Source organism: Spermophilus citellus (assembly GCF_964194105.1).
Source record: "Spermophilus citellus genome assembly, chromosome: 2".
In the NCBI taxonomy this organism is placed as follows: Eukaryota; Metazoa; Chordata; class Mammalia; order Rodentia; family Sciuridae; genus Spermophilus; species Spermophilus citellus.
Window position 1 is genome coordinate 65,931,248 of NC_138183.1, and position 18,384 is coordinate 65,949,631.

Consider the following 18,384-nt stretch of genomic DNA (forward strand, 5'->3'; position numbering starts at 1 on the left):
GTCTTTTTGATAATTCCATCAAAAATGATCTGTTGAATGTAATATAAATTATATCCTGGAAATCAGAAAATTTAAACACATCAAACTACATATTTTCATATAGAATAGAGTGAAGGAAAGACGCAATACAACATTAAAATATAGTAAAAGTCAAACAATTGATAGGTACAATGTTAAATAATATTTACACATTATTCTTTAATGAGGTACATATAATATGGTTAAAAGGCAAGCTTAGGAAGAAACTTAGGTTGGATTTGAACCCTGCCATTTCCTAGCTATGAGACCATAAGTAAATATAAGAAATACCTCAAAGCTATATCTAAAAATAACAAATTTTTTTAAAACTTTAAAAAAGAAATACCTCAAATCATCAGATATTTTTAACATGGAACTTTAATACCTCATGAAGTTGTGAAGAAAAATAATACATATAAATCCTTGGAAAACCACAGGTTTGTGTTATTTGCCTCCTGCTTTTGAATAAAAAAAAAATACTTCTGAATTTCTCTAAGTAGGCATTACACACTGCCATACATTATTAAATAAATTAACTTAAAAATTAAGGCTCTAGGGCTGGGATATAGCTCGGTTCACAGAACACTTGCCTTGAATGCATAAGGCCCTGAGTTCAATCCCCCCTCCCAAAAAAAAAAGACTTTAAGACTGTACATGAACACCAATAAAAATGTATCTTTTTCATTTCAACTTTTCAAAAAAGTTATTTATGAAGAAGAAATGTGAGGCCATATTTTAATGCACAAAACATCAAATTTCCTGGGAAATCAGCAATATTCCAAACATTTTGAATTTTACTAATAAAGGCCAATCCCACCCCTTTTTATTAAATTTCATTTCACTAATTATAATCTAAAGGGGTTAAGTGGCATCTCACCAAAAAAATTATAATTATCAAATTATATAGCTGGAACTCTCTCACACTTTGCCCTTTTTCCAAAAAGTAAGTCACTGTACATCATAAACAATAAAGTACCTTATTCTGTAGAGTACATTATGCCTTGTTGATTCATCTATATGGAAGACGTGGTTTGGGGGATACCAGATCCTGTCTGTTTCACTCATTAAAGCAAACATATTATGATACACAGGTGTGATACCTAGAAAAGAAGCAGAAATAAAAATGATGACAGATGGTTTAAAAAAAACTTGTTAGAAATCAGGAGAAAATGCAGTAGCAATTGAAAACTTCTGGTACAACAACATTTAAAACTGAACTTTTAATCAGACACCTCTTATGCTCCATATTTTTAAAATATGACTGTTGATTGGGCGTGGTGACATACACCTGTAATCCCAGGTATTTAGGAAACTGAAGCTGGAAGATCTCAGGTTCAGGGCCATCTTCAGCAGCCTCGGCAAATTAGCAAGACCCTGTCTCAAAAAAATACAAGAGCTAGGGATGCAGGCCAATGGTAGAGTACTCCTAGGTTTAATCACCAGTACTGCCTAGTGATTAAATATATATAAAAACAAAAAACAAACAACAACAAAATATCCCAATAATCATCTCACACACAGATTCTCTCTCTCTCTCTCTCTCTCTCTCACACACACACACACACACACACATACTCACATCCATCCTTCATGCAGTTTTTTTTAAATCCAGTTTTAATTGTCTTCTGTAGAAAGGTTAATTCATACGTTCAAGTTTCCTTTAATTGAAGGGAAGCCTATTTGTGTATGTACATATGTGTGTGTGTTTTTATTGATATGGAGAGTATCAAATCATTAAAATATTTAGAAATCATCCAACACATTTAAAAGAATGATGGAATGATGAAATGGTTTCATTTTAAAATGAAAAGTTTTATACAATCCACTAGTAATTACATCCCTTTCACCTTTATTTTTTTATTTTTTTTCTTATAAAGACTTTAAGATCAGAATCTTTACTGTCAACTTAAAATGTACAAGGCTACATGATTTTATCAGATATTTTAGGCAACAGATAAATGGTTGAAGGGCGCTGAGTTAAAAACATATAGAAAACCTAAGCCTCACAAATACTACATATTATTTTCAAACACATATAAAACATTCACATACATGCATACAAGCACACAAATGCACACAAAAATCATCTGAACTCAAAATTAGGTCTCCACAAATGTCAAAGAAAACCAAATATTCATGTTTTCCTAGTGATGCTTCAATTAAATCAGAAATGAATATGTAAAAATGATTTTAAATCCTTTATATATGAAATATAAACTTCACAAAGAGTATTTTTATTCTAGTAATATTTTCATTCTTTTCCATTGCAGACAAAAAAAAAATCAACCCTACACTGTCAACAAAGATTTAAATTCTGAATTTAAACTGTTAACATAACTATCTATAGATGTATAATAATTTCAGCAGGTATTTAAAAAAAACATTATTCAGTAGCAACTTTTAAACTGTATCCCTGCATTCATTCTTTTATTTACAAATATTTCTAAATATCTCAGATTTTAATTTCTTTAATATTTTAATTTCTTAAAATTTAATTTTAATTTAAAAATTAAATTAAAATGCATAAATTAAAATGCATTTATAGTGAATGATTACCAAATACCACACATTATAAATTTGTGAACTACAACTAGAAAGACTGAGAAGGAAAATTATAGCTACAATCTGCTGACATTAGAAAATAGCAAGAAAGATCTAAGTATCTGGGCTGGGATTGTGGCTTAGTGGTAAAGCGCTTGCCTAGCATGCACCGGGGCCCTGGATTCGATCCTCAGCACCGCAAAAAAATAAATGAATGAAATAAAGGTATTGTGTCCAACTACAACTAAAAAATAAATAAATATAAAAAAAAAGATCTGAGTATCTAACCCCATTACATTAGAGAACAAAAATGAAGGAAGCACAGATAAAAAGAAGTTAACAGAGGATACTCAATAGAGAATTGACAAAAGATAATTCTTTGGAATTATTTACAAAATAAATATGTCTTTGTTAAGTCTAAAAAAGAATAAAAGGCATAAACACTATGAATTTTTAAAAAACATAATTATAGGTTGTGAAGGCCAAAAGATAGTACTGCAATTACAAATAAATTTGAAAATAGTGGACAATTTTGAGAAAAATACAATTTTAGAAACTAAGTTCAAGAAATAAAAAAACTCCAATGGAACTATAATCATGAAAGACATAGAATCAACCCACTTTTTAAAATGGAGAAGACAGAAAAAGAGGAAGGAAAATAACAAAGAAGAAAGGAAAAACCATCAGATCTGAATGGAATTTATATGTGAATTCAACCAAACAAGAAAGACAATTCCGTCTTAAACATACTATTACAGAGAACAGAAAAGAAGCAAACAGAGAGTTGAAATTGGCCATGAAACCCAAACCAGACAGAGATCATAAAAGAGTAATCTCACCAAAATAAATGTAAAAAATCCTAAACTAAGGGAGATCCAAGATGGTGGGCTACAAGAAGGCTGAATTTTGTGTCACTCTGTGACCTGGGATTCAAGTAGTGGGAATATTGTTTCTCTGCGAGTGATTAGTGGACTCCCAACAGCTACTCCTACACAGGTCTCCAGGCCTTAGCATTAACACAAATCTCCCAGCCACATGCCGAGGCAGGACCCCTAGGTGCCCAAGCAGGACCACCAGCACCAGCATTCATGCATGACTCTCAGCTGCCCACCCAAGTAGGAATCCTGGCCACTATCCACGCTCAGGAATTCTGGCTGTCACTCCCATGTGGACCACCATCTACCAACGTGGGGCACCCCCAGATGCCTCCATCTTGGGACACTGCAATCACCACCATAGTCCCCTACAGGCAATAGCCTACACCTGGGGACACCTCACAGGGTCTGGAGACAGCTGCCAGCCACAACACAGCACACCACAGAGCTGCATCTCTCTGAACACGCCACTCACAACTACTGCCCATCCCCATACAGCCTGACACCCCATTGCTGAAAGTAGCTGTCTCCATCTTGGGACACCTTCGTGGCCATTTTTAATTAGGGCAACCTCCAGCTTAGAACACCAACTGGGGCTCAGAAGCAATATCAAGATATCTTTAGTCCCCAACTGTCCCCATCTGCCCGGCAGCCACAAACCCAGCACAGTGCTTGCAGCTATGTGGACAATAGATAGCATGCAAAACCTGGTTCTAAACTGCCCAATACAAAACACCTCTCCATGACCGGTGCAAAGCTCCCAGAGCACAGCCCACAAGACCTTCAGAGAAAAAGGCTCCTGATTGGGAAGCAGAAAGGGAGTGGGTGAGTGAGATACAGCATAGAGACTAAATTGGAGACCAGGAATTGTGAGGTTTACAGGTAATATAAGAATAAAGGACCAGGCACCCACATCATAGGCTCTCCCAGAGGAGATCCTTGGGGTACAGTCTCCCATCTGGGACCAGCAAGTGCAATACCCCACATCTAGGAGCTCTGACCAAAGACCGACACTCCCACCATCCTGAGGATGGAGATACCAGTGAATAATAGACAACCCCACCTGTTGGACAAGAAGGGAGGCAGGAAAGATACTGATCTCAAACCGAAACAATCCTTATATCTTCCTTCAAGATTTTCTTTTCTCTCTCTCCTGCCCTCACATCCCCAACATTGTGAAACCAAGTATTTTTCATGAATTAGGCTACTGAGAACTGAAATGTCTGAATGTATATTACAGTTGTGTTGTATATTCTTTCTTCTACCTCCTATTTGTACATTTTTTAATTTGTCTTAATATTTCTATTGTCTTCCCACTTACTTGTCTCCCCAAAAATCACTTTCTCTCTCTTCTCCTGCTACTAACCAACTTCCTTAGATTCCTCTTTCACACATCTTTAATTCTTTCTAAGATCTAATAACTCTATATCCTCACCTCCTATCCCCTCACCATTTCATCCTATACCTCAACCTGGTTCTTTGTCTACCATCAGAAACTGTAGACACTTTTCCAAATCTACTGTTTACATTGTTGATAATAATTGAACTCAACATTTCTGTATATTATGACAAAACCATAAACATCTTAATAGCAGCTACTTGGTTTAAGGTTGTATATTGTTTGTATTATGATCTGTTAATATTGTTCTCCTCCTTGGAACCCTACAGGGACACTATAAGCAGATAGGATAAAAACTGTAACATCTTGGATCTGCAGTGCTAGAAGGGAAGAAACACGAACAAGAAAAAACAAGGAAAGAAAGTGTCCCAAACAAATCAAGATACTACATTATTAGAATCCATGGGTAGCACAACAGAAGAAATTACAAATAAGGAATTTAGGATGTACATAATTAAAATGTTCTGTGAACTAAAGGATGATATAAGAGAGGAAATACAGGCAGCAAAAGATCATTTCAATAATTAGCTACATAAACAAATACAGGAAGCAAAAGATTACTTCAATTGAGGTTCTGAAAAAAAAAAAGAAATCCTTGAAATAAAGAAACAACAAATCAAATTTAAAACTCAATAGAAAGCACCACCAATAGATTAGAACACTTGGTATACAGGACCTCAGACAATGAAGACAAAATATATAGTCTTGGAAAGTATATTGACCACACAGTGAAGATGGTTAGAAACCATGAGCAGAACATTCAAGAATTATGGGATAACATAAAAAGACCAAATTTAAGAGTTAGTGGGATAGAGGAAGGCATACAGTTTGAAGTCAAAGGAATGAACTATCTAGTCAACAAAATAATATCAGAAAATTTTCCAAACATGAAGAATGAATTGGAAAATCAAATACAAGAGGCTTACAGGACACCAAACATACAAAATCACAACAAATCCACACTAAGTCACATTATAATGAAAATGCTTGGCATACAAAATGAAGAGAGAATTTTAAAAGCCACAAGAAAAAGGAATCAGATTACATACAGGGGAAAACAATTATGATATCTGCAGATTTTTCAACCCAGACCTTGAAAGCTAATATCCTGGAACAACATATACCAAGCTCTGAAAGGAAATGGATGTCAACCAAGAATCTTATACCCAGCAAAATTAAGTTTTAGATTTTATGATGAAATAAAAACCTTCCATGATAAACAAAAATTAAAAGAATTTACTACTAGAAAGCCTGCACTACAGAACATAATCAGAAAAATATTCCATGAGCAGGAAATGAAAAACAGCAATGAAAATCAGAACAGGGAGGTTTTACACTAAAGGAAAATCAATCAAAGGAGAAACAAAGTCAAGTTAAATACCAAAAGTAAACAAAAAATGACTGGAAAAACAAATTGTGTCTCAATAATGATCCTGAATGTTAATAGCCTAAACTGACCAATCAAAAGACACAGATTGGCAGCTTGGATTAAAAAAAAAAAGACCCAACAATATGCCCCTTCAAGAGACTCATAAGAAAAGACATCCACAGACTGTAGGTGAAAGGTTGGGGAAAAAACATACCACTCACATGGACTACAGAAAAAAACAGGGATTTCCATCCTCATACCAAATAAAGTAGACTTCAAGCCAAAGTTAATCAAAAGGAATAAAGAAGGACATTTTATACTAATTAAAGGAACCATACATCAACAAGTCATAACAATTGTAAGTATATATACCCCCAAACAATAGAGCATCTACATTCATCAAACAAACTCTTTGTCAAGTTCAAGAGTCAAATAGACCACAACACAATAATGGGTGACTTTAATACACCTCTTTCACCACTGGATAGATCTTCCAAAAAGCTAAACAAAGAAACTATAGAACACAATAATACAATCAATAACTTATACTTAACAGATAATGTATAGACTATTTAATCCATCAATGAGAATACATTTTCTTCTCAGCAGCACATAGATCCTTCTCTAAAACCGACCATATATTATGCCACAAAGCAACTCTTAGCAAATACAAAAGAGAAGAGAGATACTACCCTGCATTCTATCAGATCATAATGGAATGAAACTGGAAATAAATGATAAAATAAAAAATGAAAGCTACTCCTACACCTGGAGACTAAATAATATGCTACTAAATGAACAATGGGTGCAAAACACACCAAAAAGGAGACTAAGAAATTCTTAGAGGTAAATGAGTACACTGATAGAACATATTGAAATCTCTGGGACACTACAAAGGCAGTACAAAGAGGGAAGTTTATTGCATGGAGTTCATTCCTTAAAAGAAGAAAAACTCAACAAATAAATGGTCTAATATTACATCTCAAAGCCCTAGAAAAACAAGAACAAATCAACACCAAAAGCAGTAGAAGATGGGAAATAATTAAAATCAAAGATGAAATCAATGAAATTGAAATAAAAGAAACCATTGAAAAAAATTAACAAAACAAAAAGTTGATTCTTTGAAAAAATAAAATTGATAAAACTTTTACCATGCTAATGAAGTGAAGGAGAGAGAAAACTCAAATCACTAACATAGTGATAAAAAAGGAAATATCATGATGAGCATTACAGAAATGCAGAAGATAATTAGAAATTATTTTGAAAATTTGTACTCCGATAAAATAGAAAATATCAAAGCCATCGACAAATTTCTAGAGTCATATGATTTGCCGAAACTGAATCAGGATGATATACACAAGTTAAACAAATCGATTTCAAGCAATGAAATAGAAGACGTCATCAGAAGCCTACCAGCCAAGAAAAGCCCAGGACCAGATGGACATACAGCTAAGTTCTACAAGACCTTCAAAGAAGAACTAATACCAATACTCCTCAAATTATTTCATGAAACAGAAAAAGAAGGAACACTTCCAAACTCATTCTATGAGGCCAATATCACCATGATTCCAAAACCAGACAAACACACTTCAAAGAAAGAAAACTTCATATCAATATCTCTAATGAACATAGATACAAAAATTCTCAATAAAATACTGGCAAATTGAATAAAAAATATATCAAAATTATAATGTACCACAATCAAGTGGGATTCATCCCAGGGATGAAAGGTCGGTTCAACATATGAAAATCAATAAATGTAATTCATTATATCAACAGACTTAAAGATAAGAATCATATAATCAACCCAATAGATTCAGAAAAAGCATTCGACAAAATACAGCACCCTTCATGTTCAAAACACTAGAAAAACTAGGGATAACAGGAACATACCTGAAAATTGTAAAAGGTATATCTGCCAAGACTAAGGCCAACATCATTCTGAATAGATAAAAATTGAAAGCATTTCCTCTAAAACCGGAACAAGACAGGGATATCCTCTTTCACCACTTCTATTTCACATAATTTTTGAAACACTAGCCAGAGCAATTAGAACAAAGAAATTAAAAGGATATGGTTAGGAAAAGAAGAACTCAAATTAGCACTATTTGCTGACAATATGATTCTATACCTACAAGACCCAAAAAATTGCACCAGAAAAATTCTAGAACTAATAAATGAATTCAGCAAAGTAGCAGGTTATAAAATCAACACCCATAAATCAAAGTCATTTCTTTACATGAGTGACAAATCCTCTGAAAGGAAAACTACCCCATTTACAATAGACCCTCCAAAAATAAAATACTTGCAAATCAACTTAACGAAAAAGGTAAAAGACTCCTACAATGAAAACTACAGAATGCTAAAGAATGAAATTAAAGAAGACCTTAGAAGATGGAAAGATCTACCTTGTTCTTGAATAGCAGAATGAATATTGTCAAAATGACCATACTACCAAAAGCAATATACAGTTTTAATTCAATTCCAATCATAAAAATCGAAAAAGAAGTCATGAAATTCATCTGGAAAAATAAGAGACCCAGAAAAGCTAAAGCAATCCTTAGCAAGAAGAGTGAAGCAGGTGATATCACTATACCAGACCTTAAACTATACTGTAGTGCAATTATAACAAAAACAGCATGCTACTGGCACCAAAACAGACTTGTAGACCAATGGTGCAGAATAGAGGACACAAAGACAAACTCTCATAAATACAGTTACCTCATATAAGACAAAGGCACCAAAAACATATATTGAAGAAAAGATGGCCTCTTCAACAAATGGTGCTAGGGAAACTGAAAATCCATATGCAGCACAATGAAATTAAACCCCTATCTATCACCATGCACAAAACTCAACTCAAAAGTGGATCAAGGGGCTGGGGATGTGGCTCAAGCGGTAGCGCGCTTGCCTGGTTTGCGTGCGGCCCGGGTTCGATCCTCAGCACCACATACAAACATGTTGTGTCTGCCGAATACTAAAAAAATAAATATTAAAAAAATTCTCTGGGCTGGGGATGTGGCTCAAGCGGTAGCACGCTTGCCTGGCATGCGTGCGGCCCGGGTTCGAATCTCAGCACCACATACCAACAAAGATGTTGTGTCCGCCGAGAACTAAAAAAATAAATAAATATTAAACACTCTCTCTCTCTCTCTCTCTCTCTCTCTCCTCTCTCTCTCTTTCTTTAAAAAAAAATTCTCTCTCTCTCTTTCTCTCTCTCTCTCTCTCAAAAAAAAAAAAAGTGGATCAAGGACCTAGGAATTAAATCAGAGATCCTGCACCTAATAGAAGAAAAGGTAGGCCCAAATCTTTGTCATGTTGGATTAGGCCTCAACTTCCTTAATAAGACCCCTATAGCACAACAAATAAAATCAAGAATCAATAAATGGTATAGATTCAAACTAAAAAGCTTCTTTTAAGCCAAAGAAACGATAATTTAGGTGAACAGAGAGCATACAGAATGGGAGCAAATTTTTACCACACACACATCAGATAGAGAGCACTAATCTTCAGGATATATAAAGAATTTAAAAATCTTAACGCCAAAAAAACAAACAACCCAATCAACAAATGGGTGAAGGAACTGAATAGACACTTCTCAGATGAAAAATAATGAATTAACAAATATATGAAAAAAAGGTTCAACATCTCTAGCAACTAGAGAAATGTAAATCAAAACTACTCTAAGATTTCATCTCACTCCAGTCAGAATGGCAGCTATTAAGAATACAAACAACAATAAGTGTTGGCAATGATGTGGGGGAAAAAGACACACTTATACATCGCTGGTGGGACTGCAAATTGGTGCAACCACTCTGGAAAGCAGTATGAAGATTCCTTGGAAAACTTGGAATGGAACCACCATTTGATCCAGCTATCCCACTCTTTGGTTTATACCCAAAGGACTTAAAAACAGCATACTACAGTGACGTAGCCACATCAATGTTTATAGCACCACAATTCACAATAGCTAAATTGTGGAACTAACCTAAATGCAGTCAATAAATGGATTAGAAAAACATGATATATATACAAAATATAATACTACTCAGCATTAAAGAGAATAAAATCATGGCATTTGCAGGTAAATGGATGTAATTGGAGAATATAATGCAAGTAAAGTAAGCCAATCCCAAAAACTAAATGTCAAATGTTTTCTCTGATATGGGGATGCTGATCCATAATGAGGATGGACAGGGAACACAGAAGGATGGAGAGACTATATATAGGGTAAAGAGAAGGGAGGGAAAGGGAGGGGAAATGGGGGAAAGACAGTGGAATGAGATGGACATCATTACCCTAAGTATATGTATGAAGATACAAATGGTGTGACTCCACTTTGTGTACAACCAGAGACACGAAAAATTGTGTTCTATATGTGTACTATGAATTGAAATGCATTCTGCTGTCATGCATAACATATTAGAATAAATAAATATTTTTAAAAACTCCTAAACTAAGTACCAGCAAAGCAAATCCACCGATGTTTCTTTAAAAATATTCATCCATTTATCTTAGGATTGGCAGAGATAACAAAATCTAAAAAAAATATATTAATGTAATTCATCACAATAATGTATTAGGGCAGGTTTCAAGATGGCTAAATAGCGATGGTCACTTTCCTGGCTGCTTCATGACATAAAACTAAGAAAGCAAACAGGCAGTTTCTCAGCAAGGTAGGTGAACAAAAATAAAGCAGGGCAGAGTACTGGAATTTAAAACTGGACATGCAAAGCTGATAGATTGATCTGGGAGTCAGGAGGTTGAATATAATAAAATAAGGGAGAAATCCCCAGCACCACAGCTGCTGTTGCAGCCAGAGGCACAAGCAAGAGCAGTCCCTTTGAGAGCAAAGCAGAGGGATGAGGGAGTTAAAGGAACCCACATTTTTAGGAGGCCTGATGTGTGTCTGAGGTATGGAGAGTTTAGAGACCAAAGACACTGCCTGACTAAAATGAAAGGCATGCTATACCACCGTCTCTTCTGGAAGCATGTAGAAAACAGAGGAAGGAACCATTTTGCAGCTGTGGTGTGGGAGTCGGCATCTGAGGGAAACAATTCCTGGTAAACCAGAGTTTGGCCCAAAATATAAGCCTGGTAACCCACACTGCACAACAAGAAGTGTGCCTAAGTGACTAGGAAAAAATAAAATGTGGAGAAAGGTTTACACGGGGGACAACTGGTTGTGGGAACTCACCCAACTTCCCTCCTGTCCCTCCAATCCAGCGGCTGGCAGGACTGTCTGGGAGAGACTAACCTGGCCAGGAATTCAAAAGGGCGGGGCGGGGGAGGGGGTTTCAGTTTGAAGACTGAATCTGAGACCAGGAAACTTGAGGATGCACAGGTAACATAGTGGACTGAGAATTAGCTCCTCTGCCACACAAATGTAATCCAGGAGAGCTCAATGGGTTGCAGTCTTCCATTGTGGACCATCAACTGCTGGGCACTAGACCTACACTGATTTAAAAATCTCCAGACCAGCTGGCATTCCGCCAAGAGCCTGGAGGCCACCTAAGTCCAAGCCCCACCTCCATGAATTCCACCTATAGGATTACCTCTCACATTCCATCAATCCAACCAAAGAGTGGGGCATCACACTGCAGAGGACACCACCTAACACTGCTGAGAATCTTTTGAACTCCAATCGAACTTGAACTTTTCTTGAGATTTTTTTTCTTCTTTTTTATTCTTTTCTCTTGTTTAATTGTTACCTTAATGATTCATAAACATCTATACATACTTATATTTGGGGTTTTTCCTCATTTTTAGAATTTTTGAAGCCAATTATTTTTCATGGATGAGTTTTATTTTGAGGACTAAGATGTATGGTTAGTATATTTCAGTATTGTTTGTATTCTTGTATTTCTGTTTTTAATTTTTTTTAATTTTACTTTATGTTTTTTCTCTCACTTATGTTTCCCTTGATTCTCTTTCTCTCTTTTCTCTGTTATTAGCTAATCTCTACTGTTCTCTTTTTCACTCGTCCTTTAATTTTTTAATTCTATCTTCTCTCCTTTTCCTTCATAATCATCACATCTTATATCACTTCTGTTCTCTCCCTGTCCACCATCTGAAATTGTAAACACTTTTGCAAACTTGCTGTTTTTATTGTAGGCAATAACTGATAATATCATTTATGTTTATTGTGACAATTAACATTATAGATGTCATAGCAGCAAATATTTGGTTTGATGCTGTATATTGTTTGCTTTGGTGGTAGTTATTATCCGTCTCTCCCTACATGGTGAGGTTCTGGAAACCTTCAGGGATATCATAAGTCCATAGGGTAGAAACTCTACTGCCTCAGATCCATACTGTTAGATGGGTAGTCACACAAACAACATGAAAAATCAAAGGAACAAATCACCCCAAACAAAACAAGATATTCCAGTAACAAAATTCATCAACTCCACAGTGGAAAAAATGTCAGAGAAGGAGTTTAGAATGTATACAGTTCAACTTATCTGTGAGGTAAAGTACCATATAAGTAGTGAAATCAGAGAGGAAGTGAAAGATCACTTCAATAAAGAGATGGAGATTCTGAAAAAAAAAAATCAAGCAGAAATCCTCAAAATGGAGGAATCAATAAACCAAATTAAAATTTCAATGGAAAGCATCACCAATAGACTAGGATTACTTGGAAAACAGAGTTTCAGACAATGAAGACAAAATATATACTGTTGGCCATAGATAAAAGATGTTAAAAGACCATGAACAGAACTTCTAAGAAATATAGGATAACCTTATCAGATCAAATTTAAGATTTACTGGGATAGATGAAGGTTTGGAGACATAAACCAAAGGAATGCACAATATTTTCAATGAAATGATACCAGAAAGTTTCACAATAATATATTAAAGAAATATTTAAACTAAAAAAAAAATGGCAAAATTATAAATTTACAAAGTTCAGTGGTGAGTACCCTAGTACCTATTTTTCTTTTATAAATGAACTATTGTTTGACATATTTTATAATTATAAACAGAATTAAAAATTAACAATGGCAAAAATGGAAATAAATTATTCATAGTACAACAAATCCATATGACTAATAATCATGAAAAAGGAGAATAATATGTAGTATTGAAGGAAATACAAACTAAAATTACATGAGAGCACTGTATACCCACTCATCTAGCAAAAACAATAAGGATAAACACCTAGTAGTGAACTGTAGTGAAAATGATATTGCTACAATAGTACTAGAAATAAAAACTGGTACAGTTCTAAGAAAGCAATATATAATGCAACTTAAAGAAATTGATGTCTACAAAAATTGAAAATAACACTTCAGCCCAACAACCACTCCTATGTATTTCTAAAAGGGTAATAAGGAGGTAAGAAAACAGAAACAAAACAAAACATAAATTTAAGAGCACAAGATAAGAAAAACTTGTGGTCATAAGAGCAAATGTAAATGGTTTAAGTGGATTTTTCACAATGTGTTTTCATAAGAAAAGCAAGATGGACACCAGAATATGATTTCATTTAAAAGAATTACCTCAAAATTCTAAACTGGTGGGAGGCAAAATATTCTACAGAAATGATAACTATATAATTACGGAAAAGATCACAGACAATCATAAGGAAGGGCTGCCATAATTATCAGGATGGAGACTATGAGTACAGGAAGGAAAGAGTACAGTGGAGAAGAAACTTCATTTTTGTTAAAAGGAATTCAGAAGATAGAAATGGAAACCCCTCATGTAAAAAAGGAATAAAAGTGAAAGAAAAGAGAAAAAAGTAAAAAGTTGTCAAGAATAAAAAAAGAGGTAAAGCAATACCAAGATGAGGCAGGTTCATCCTATAGTTCATCTCCAAACTACAGAGAATAATGACTTATGTAAACTTTAAAATAACCATAACAATGTCATTCAAATAATATACCAAAAAGTTATTTTGACTAGGTGAATTATGTATTGAAGAATATTTTAAACTTGGACATTCAAATGCCATCATCTAATTAATCAAACATCATAATTCCATGTCTATGCCTTGAACTTCTTTTATTTAGAAGGTATAATTCTCCTCTACCACTAAGTGTCTAGGTACACAAGAAACACAGTGGGAGATGGAACTGCCCAAGAAGGGGCCATAAGAGGCCTGGTATACCATTTAGAAAAACACTAGAAAGAGAACCTTAATTTCAAAGCTGGCATTTATTTTAAATGTCACCATATAAATAAAATTGTAATCTCTATTCTTAAGGATTAAGAATAGATTTTTTAGAATAATACAATGCCATGATTTCTCAAACAATAAGGGCATTTATATAAAGCATGAAAAATGAATTCATATTCATGACTCATCAGAATTTCTGAAATGATGAATAATGAATTTTTAATATAAATAAGACCCTATGCCTTAATTGGAGGTATCAAAATAAGAAAATGAATGTGTAGACATATAAATTGGCACAAATAGGTCAGAAAAAGGAGATAAGCACCTAAAGAAAAATGGTTGGATTAGCATTGCAAACAAATAACAAAAGACAACACTTATAAGTCATGTTTAGTCAAAGATTTCTTATTCCAAAATTGTAGCTATATATTATATTAGTTACATTTGTTTCTTAGTAATTTACATTAATTGGGTTGTCCTAAAGAAGAAGAAAACGTAGTAACAATATATTTGAGATATATTTTATAATGAAAAGATAGGACCTCAAAGAAACCTCAGAATCATTGTTAACTCCCTTTCTATCCCTACTATTATAGTTCAGATATGAGGTATCTCCCAAAAGCTCATGTATAAGTCAATGCAATATAACTTAGAAGTGAAATGATTAGGTTATGAAAACCATAACATAATCATTGCATTAATTCACTAATAGAGATTAACTGAATAGTAACTATAGTCAGGTAGGATGTAGCTGAAGCAGGGTAGTCATTAGGGGCATGCCTTTTGAGTATATATTTTGTCCATGGTCAGAGGAATCTATCTCTCTCTCTCTCTCTCTCTCTCTCTCTCTCTCTCTCTCTCTCTCTCTCTTAGGGCCATGTCCTAAACTGCTTTCCTTTGCCACATCCTTCCACCAAGATGTTCTGCCTCACCTGGCTGTCTATTGACTGAGACCTCAAAAACCATGAGCCCCAAAATAAACATTTCCCCTTTTAATTGTTATTGTTAGATCGCTGGGTCACATCAGTAAAAAAGCTGACTAAAACACCAGTATGCCATATCCAAATTCTTTTTACTCTTATCTATTAAAAATCACCAAGTATGTTTCTTTCTTTCCCAAACCATTTCACCAGAATTGTCATTCAGATTCATAATCTAGAGGAGGTCTAGCCATCCTTCTGATAATATTAACAGAGTCCTTATTTTACAATAGGTGCAAGGCAAGTATTATAAATACAAGAATAAAGAAGAATGCCTAATATTAAGGCTCTCAGAGTATAACAGATGAGACAAAGAAGACATTGGAAAATTACAATTCAAAAAGTTTAGTGCAATTAGTAGAGACCACAGAAGAACAGAGAGGTACAGAAAAGAGGTAAAAAAGTTATCACGAGGGTCAGTAGAGTAAAAATTTCCAAAAAGGGCTTCTGAAAATGTAATTCATAAGCCAAAATACTTAGGAGCTAGGTATTATATTCTACATAATTCCAGGCAGAAATCATAAAATGTACATAGGCATGGAGGTGGAACTGTATATTAGCTGTAAATGTTTCTGGAGCTAAAATAGTTACACAGAAAAAAAAAAAAAAAGTGCTACATAACCTAGCGGTTATAGATAGGATGAGCATACAAGCCAGCTGGACCAAATAATTTCAGTTCATGTATAGTGTCTCAGCATAATAACAATTAGTATTAGTGTTAGTATTCTGGTGGTGCTTGGGATTAAATCAAGGAACACTATACTTCTGAACTACCTCTCCAGCCTGTTTTTTATCTTATTTTGAGACAGGGCCTCACTAGGTTGCTGAAGCTAGCCTCCAATTTTTAATCCTTCTGACTTAGTCTCCTAAGGATTACAGATGTGTTCCACTGTGCATAGCCAATGCATTTTTTTATTTTTATATTTTTTATTGGCGCATTACAATTGTACATAATGGTGGGATTTGTTGTTACATATTAGTACATGTAGACCATATAACAACTATAATTTGGTCAATTTGGCTCCCCAACACTTTCTCCTCCCTCCCTCCTCCCACTCCTAGGTCCCTTACACTACTGATCTTCCTTTGACTTTTACATTTATTTTCCTTTTTCCTCTCTAGCTTCTACACATGAGAGAAAACATATGACCCTGGACCTTCTGAGTTTGACTTATTTTGTTTAAAATAATGTTCTCAATTATAACCCATTTTTCCTGCAAATGATATAATTTCATTCTTCTACATGATTGAATAAAGCTCCTTTGTGTATATATATCACATTTTTTCCACTCATCTGTTGATGAATACTTAGGCTGATTACATAGTTTGGCTATTGTAAATTATGCTGATTTTAACATGGAAAGGCATTTATTGCTATAGTATAATGACTTTAATTCTTCAGGAAAAAATACTGAGGAGTGGTATATCTAGGTCATATGGTGGTTCCACACTCAGTCTTTCAAGAAACATCCAGACTGATTTCCACAGTGGTTTAACCAATATATAATCTCACCCAAAATGTAAAAGTGTTCCTTTTCCTCCACATCTTCTCCAGCATATATTATTTTTTGTATTCTTAATGACTGCCATTCTCTCTACTGTGAGATGAAATCTCAGTGCAGTTTTGCTTTGCATTTCCCTAACTGCATAATGTCCTCTACAAAATAAAGTGCTTTATGATTTATCACATACAGTGACTTACTTATTATATAAAGAGGTAAAGTGGGGGAATTTACAACTATTTTGGAGACAGTTCCATGAGTCATTAAGAAGAAAGTGTATTCAGTTATTGTTAGATGGAATGTTCTATTGATATCTGTTAAGTCCATTTGATTCATAATACTATCCAAGTACAAAGAATTTTACTGAGTTGAAGTCTGGGTGACCTACCTAATGGTGAGAAAGGTATGTTGATATCACCCAGTATTATAGTACAGTCTATCTGGGGCTTTAATTTGATTAGTATCTGTTTTATATAATTATCTATACCCACATTGGGGACATAAATATTTATAATTGTTATATCTTTGTCTTGTTGGATTATTCCCTTTACTAGTATGAAGTGACCTTATTTGTCTCTTCTAATTAATTTTGGTTTGAACTCTGATTGAGATGAGAAGAGTTATTCCTATATGTTTTGGGGCTCCATTCACATAGTATATCAACTTCTATACTTGCCCTTTCAGCCTGTGACTGTCTTTGTCTGTAAGGTAAGTCTTTTGCAAAAAACATAGTTGGGTCTTATTTTTTAATCCATTCTGCCAGCCTATGTCTTTTAAATGGAGAGTTTAGACCATTTACATTCAATGTTATTATAGAGAGATGTTTGTTAATTCTGCTGTTTTGATTTATTCATGTTTTATTTGGTCTCATTTACTTAGCTATTCTCAAATGAGATTTGTTCATTTATGATTTCTGGGGTTTGTATTTTGCTTCTTCTGTGTGGAATATTTCTTTAAGTAAGTTCTGTAATGCCATTTTAGTAGTCATGAATTATTTTAGTTTCTCTTGTTTAGAAAAGTTTTTATTTCTTTTTAGATTTTTAAGGATAACTTTGCTGTATAAAACAATCTTGGTTGACAGTTATTTTCTTTTAGGACTTGAACACACCAAACTAAGCTCTCCTGGCTTTTAGAGTTTGTGCTGAGAAATGAGAAGTAATCCTGATTGGCTTACCATAATGTGACCTGACATTTTTCTCTTGAGGCATTTAAGTTCTACCCTTGTTCTGAAGGTTAGGCATTTTTTTATCTCTCTTTGGAGTTCTGGATGCATCTTATATCTGGATGTCCATCTCATTCTCAATGTTTGGAAATTTTTCTGTTATTATTTCCCTCAAGAGACTTCTTATTCCAAATAGCATGCATCTCACAAGTCTCCTCAATTCCAATGATACTAAATTTGACCCTAATATTTTCCCAGAGTTCTTGTATATTCTGGTTATGGTTACTTATTTTCTTTATTCTGTCTGAATGTTCATGGCCTGCCACTTTGTCTTCCAGCTGTGAGATTTTGTATTCATCATGGTCTATGCTATTGGAAAAACTTTCAACTGAGCATTTTATTTGATTTATTGTGAC

At 34.3% G+C, this 18,384-nt stretch overlaps 1 protein-coding gene across 2 annotated transcripts in view; it reads right to left on the reverse strand.

The window, feature by feature from the left end:
* Positions 1 to 18,384, reverse strand: part of JAK2 (Janus kinase 2) — a 139,916-nt gene that overhangs the window by 93,499 nt on the left and 28,033 nt on the right. For both annotated transcript variants that reach the window (XM_081279363.1, XM_081279362.1), the window contains exon 4: positions 995 to 1,118. In XM_081279363.1, the coding sequence (XP_081135489.1) occupies positions 995 to 1,118 (124 nt within the window). The remainder of the gene's footprint in view (positions 1 to 994; positions 1,119 to 18,384) is intronic.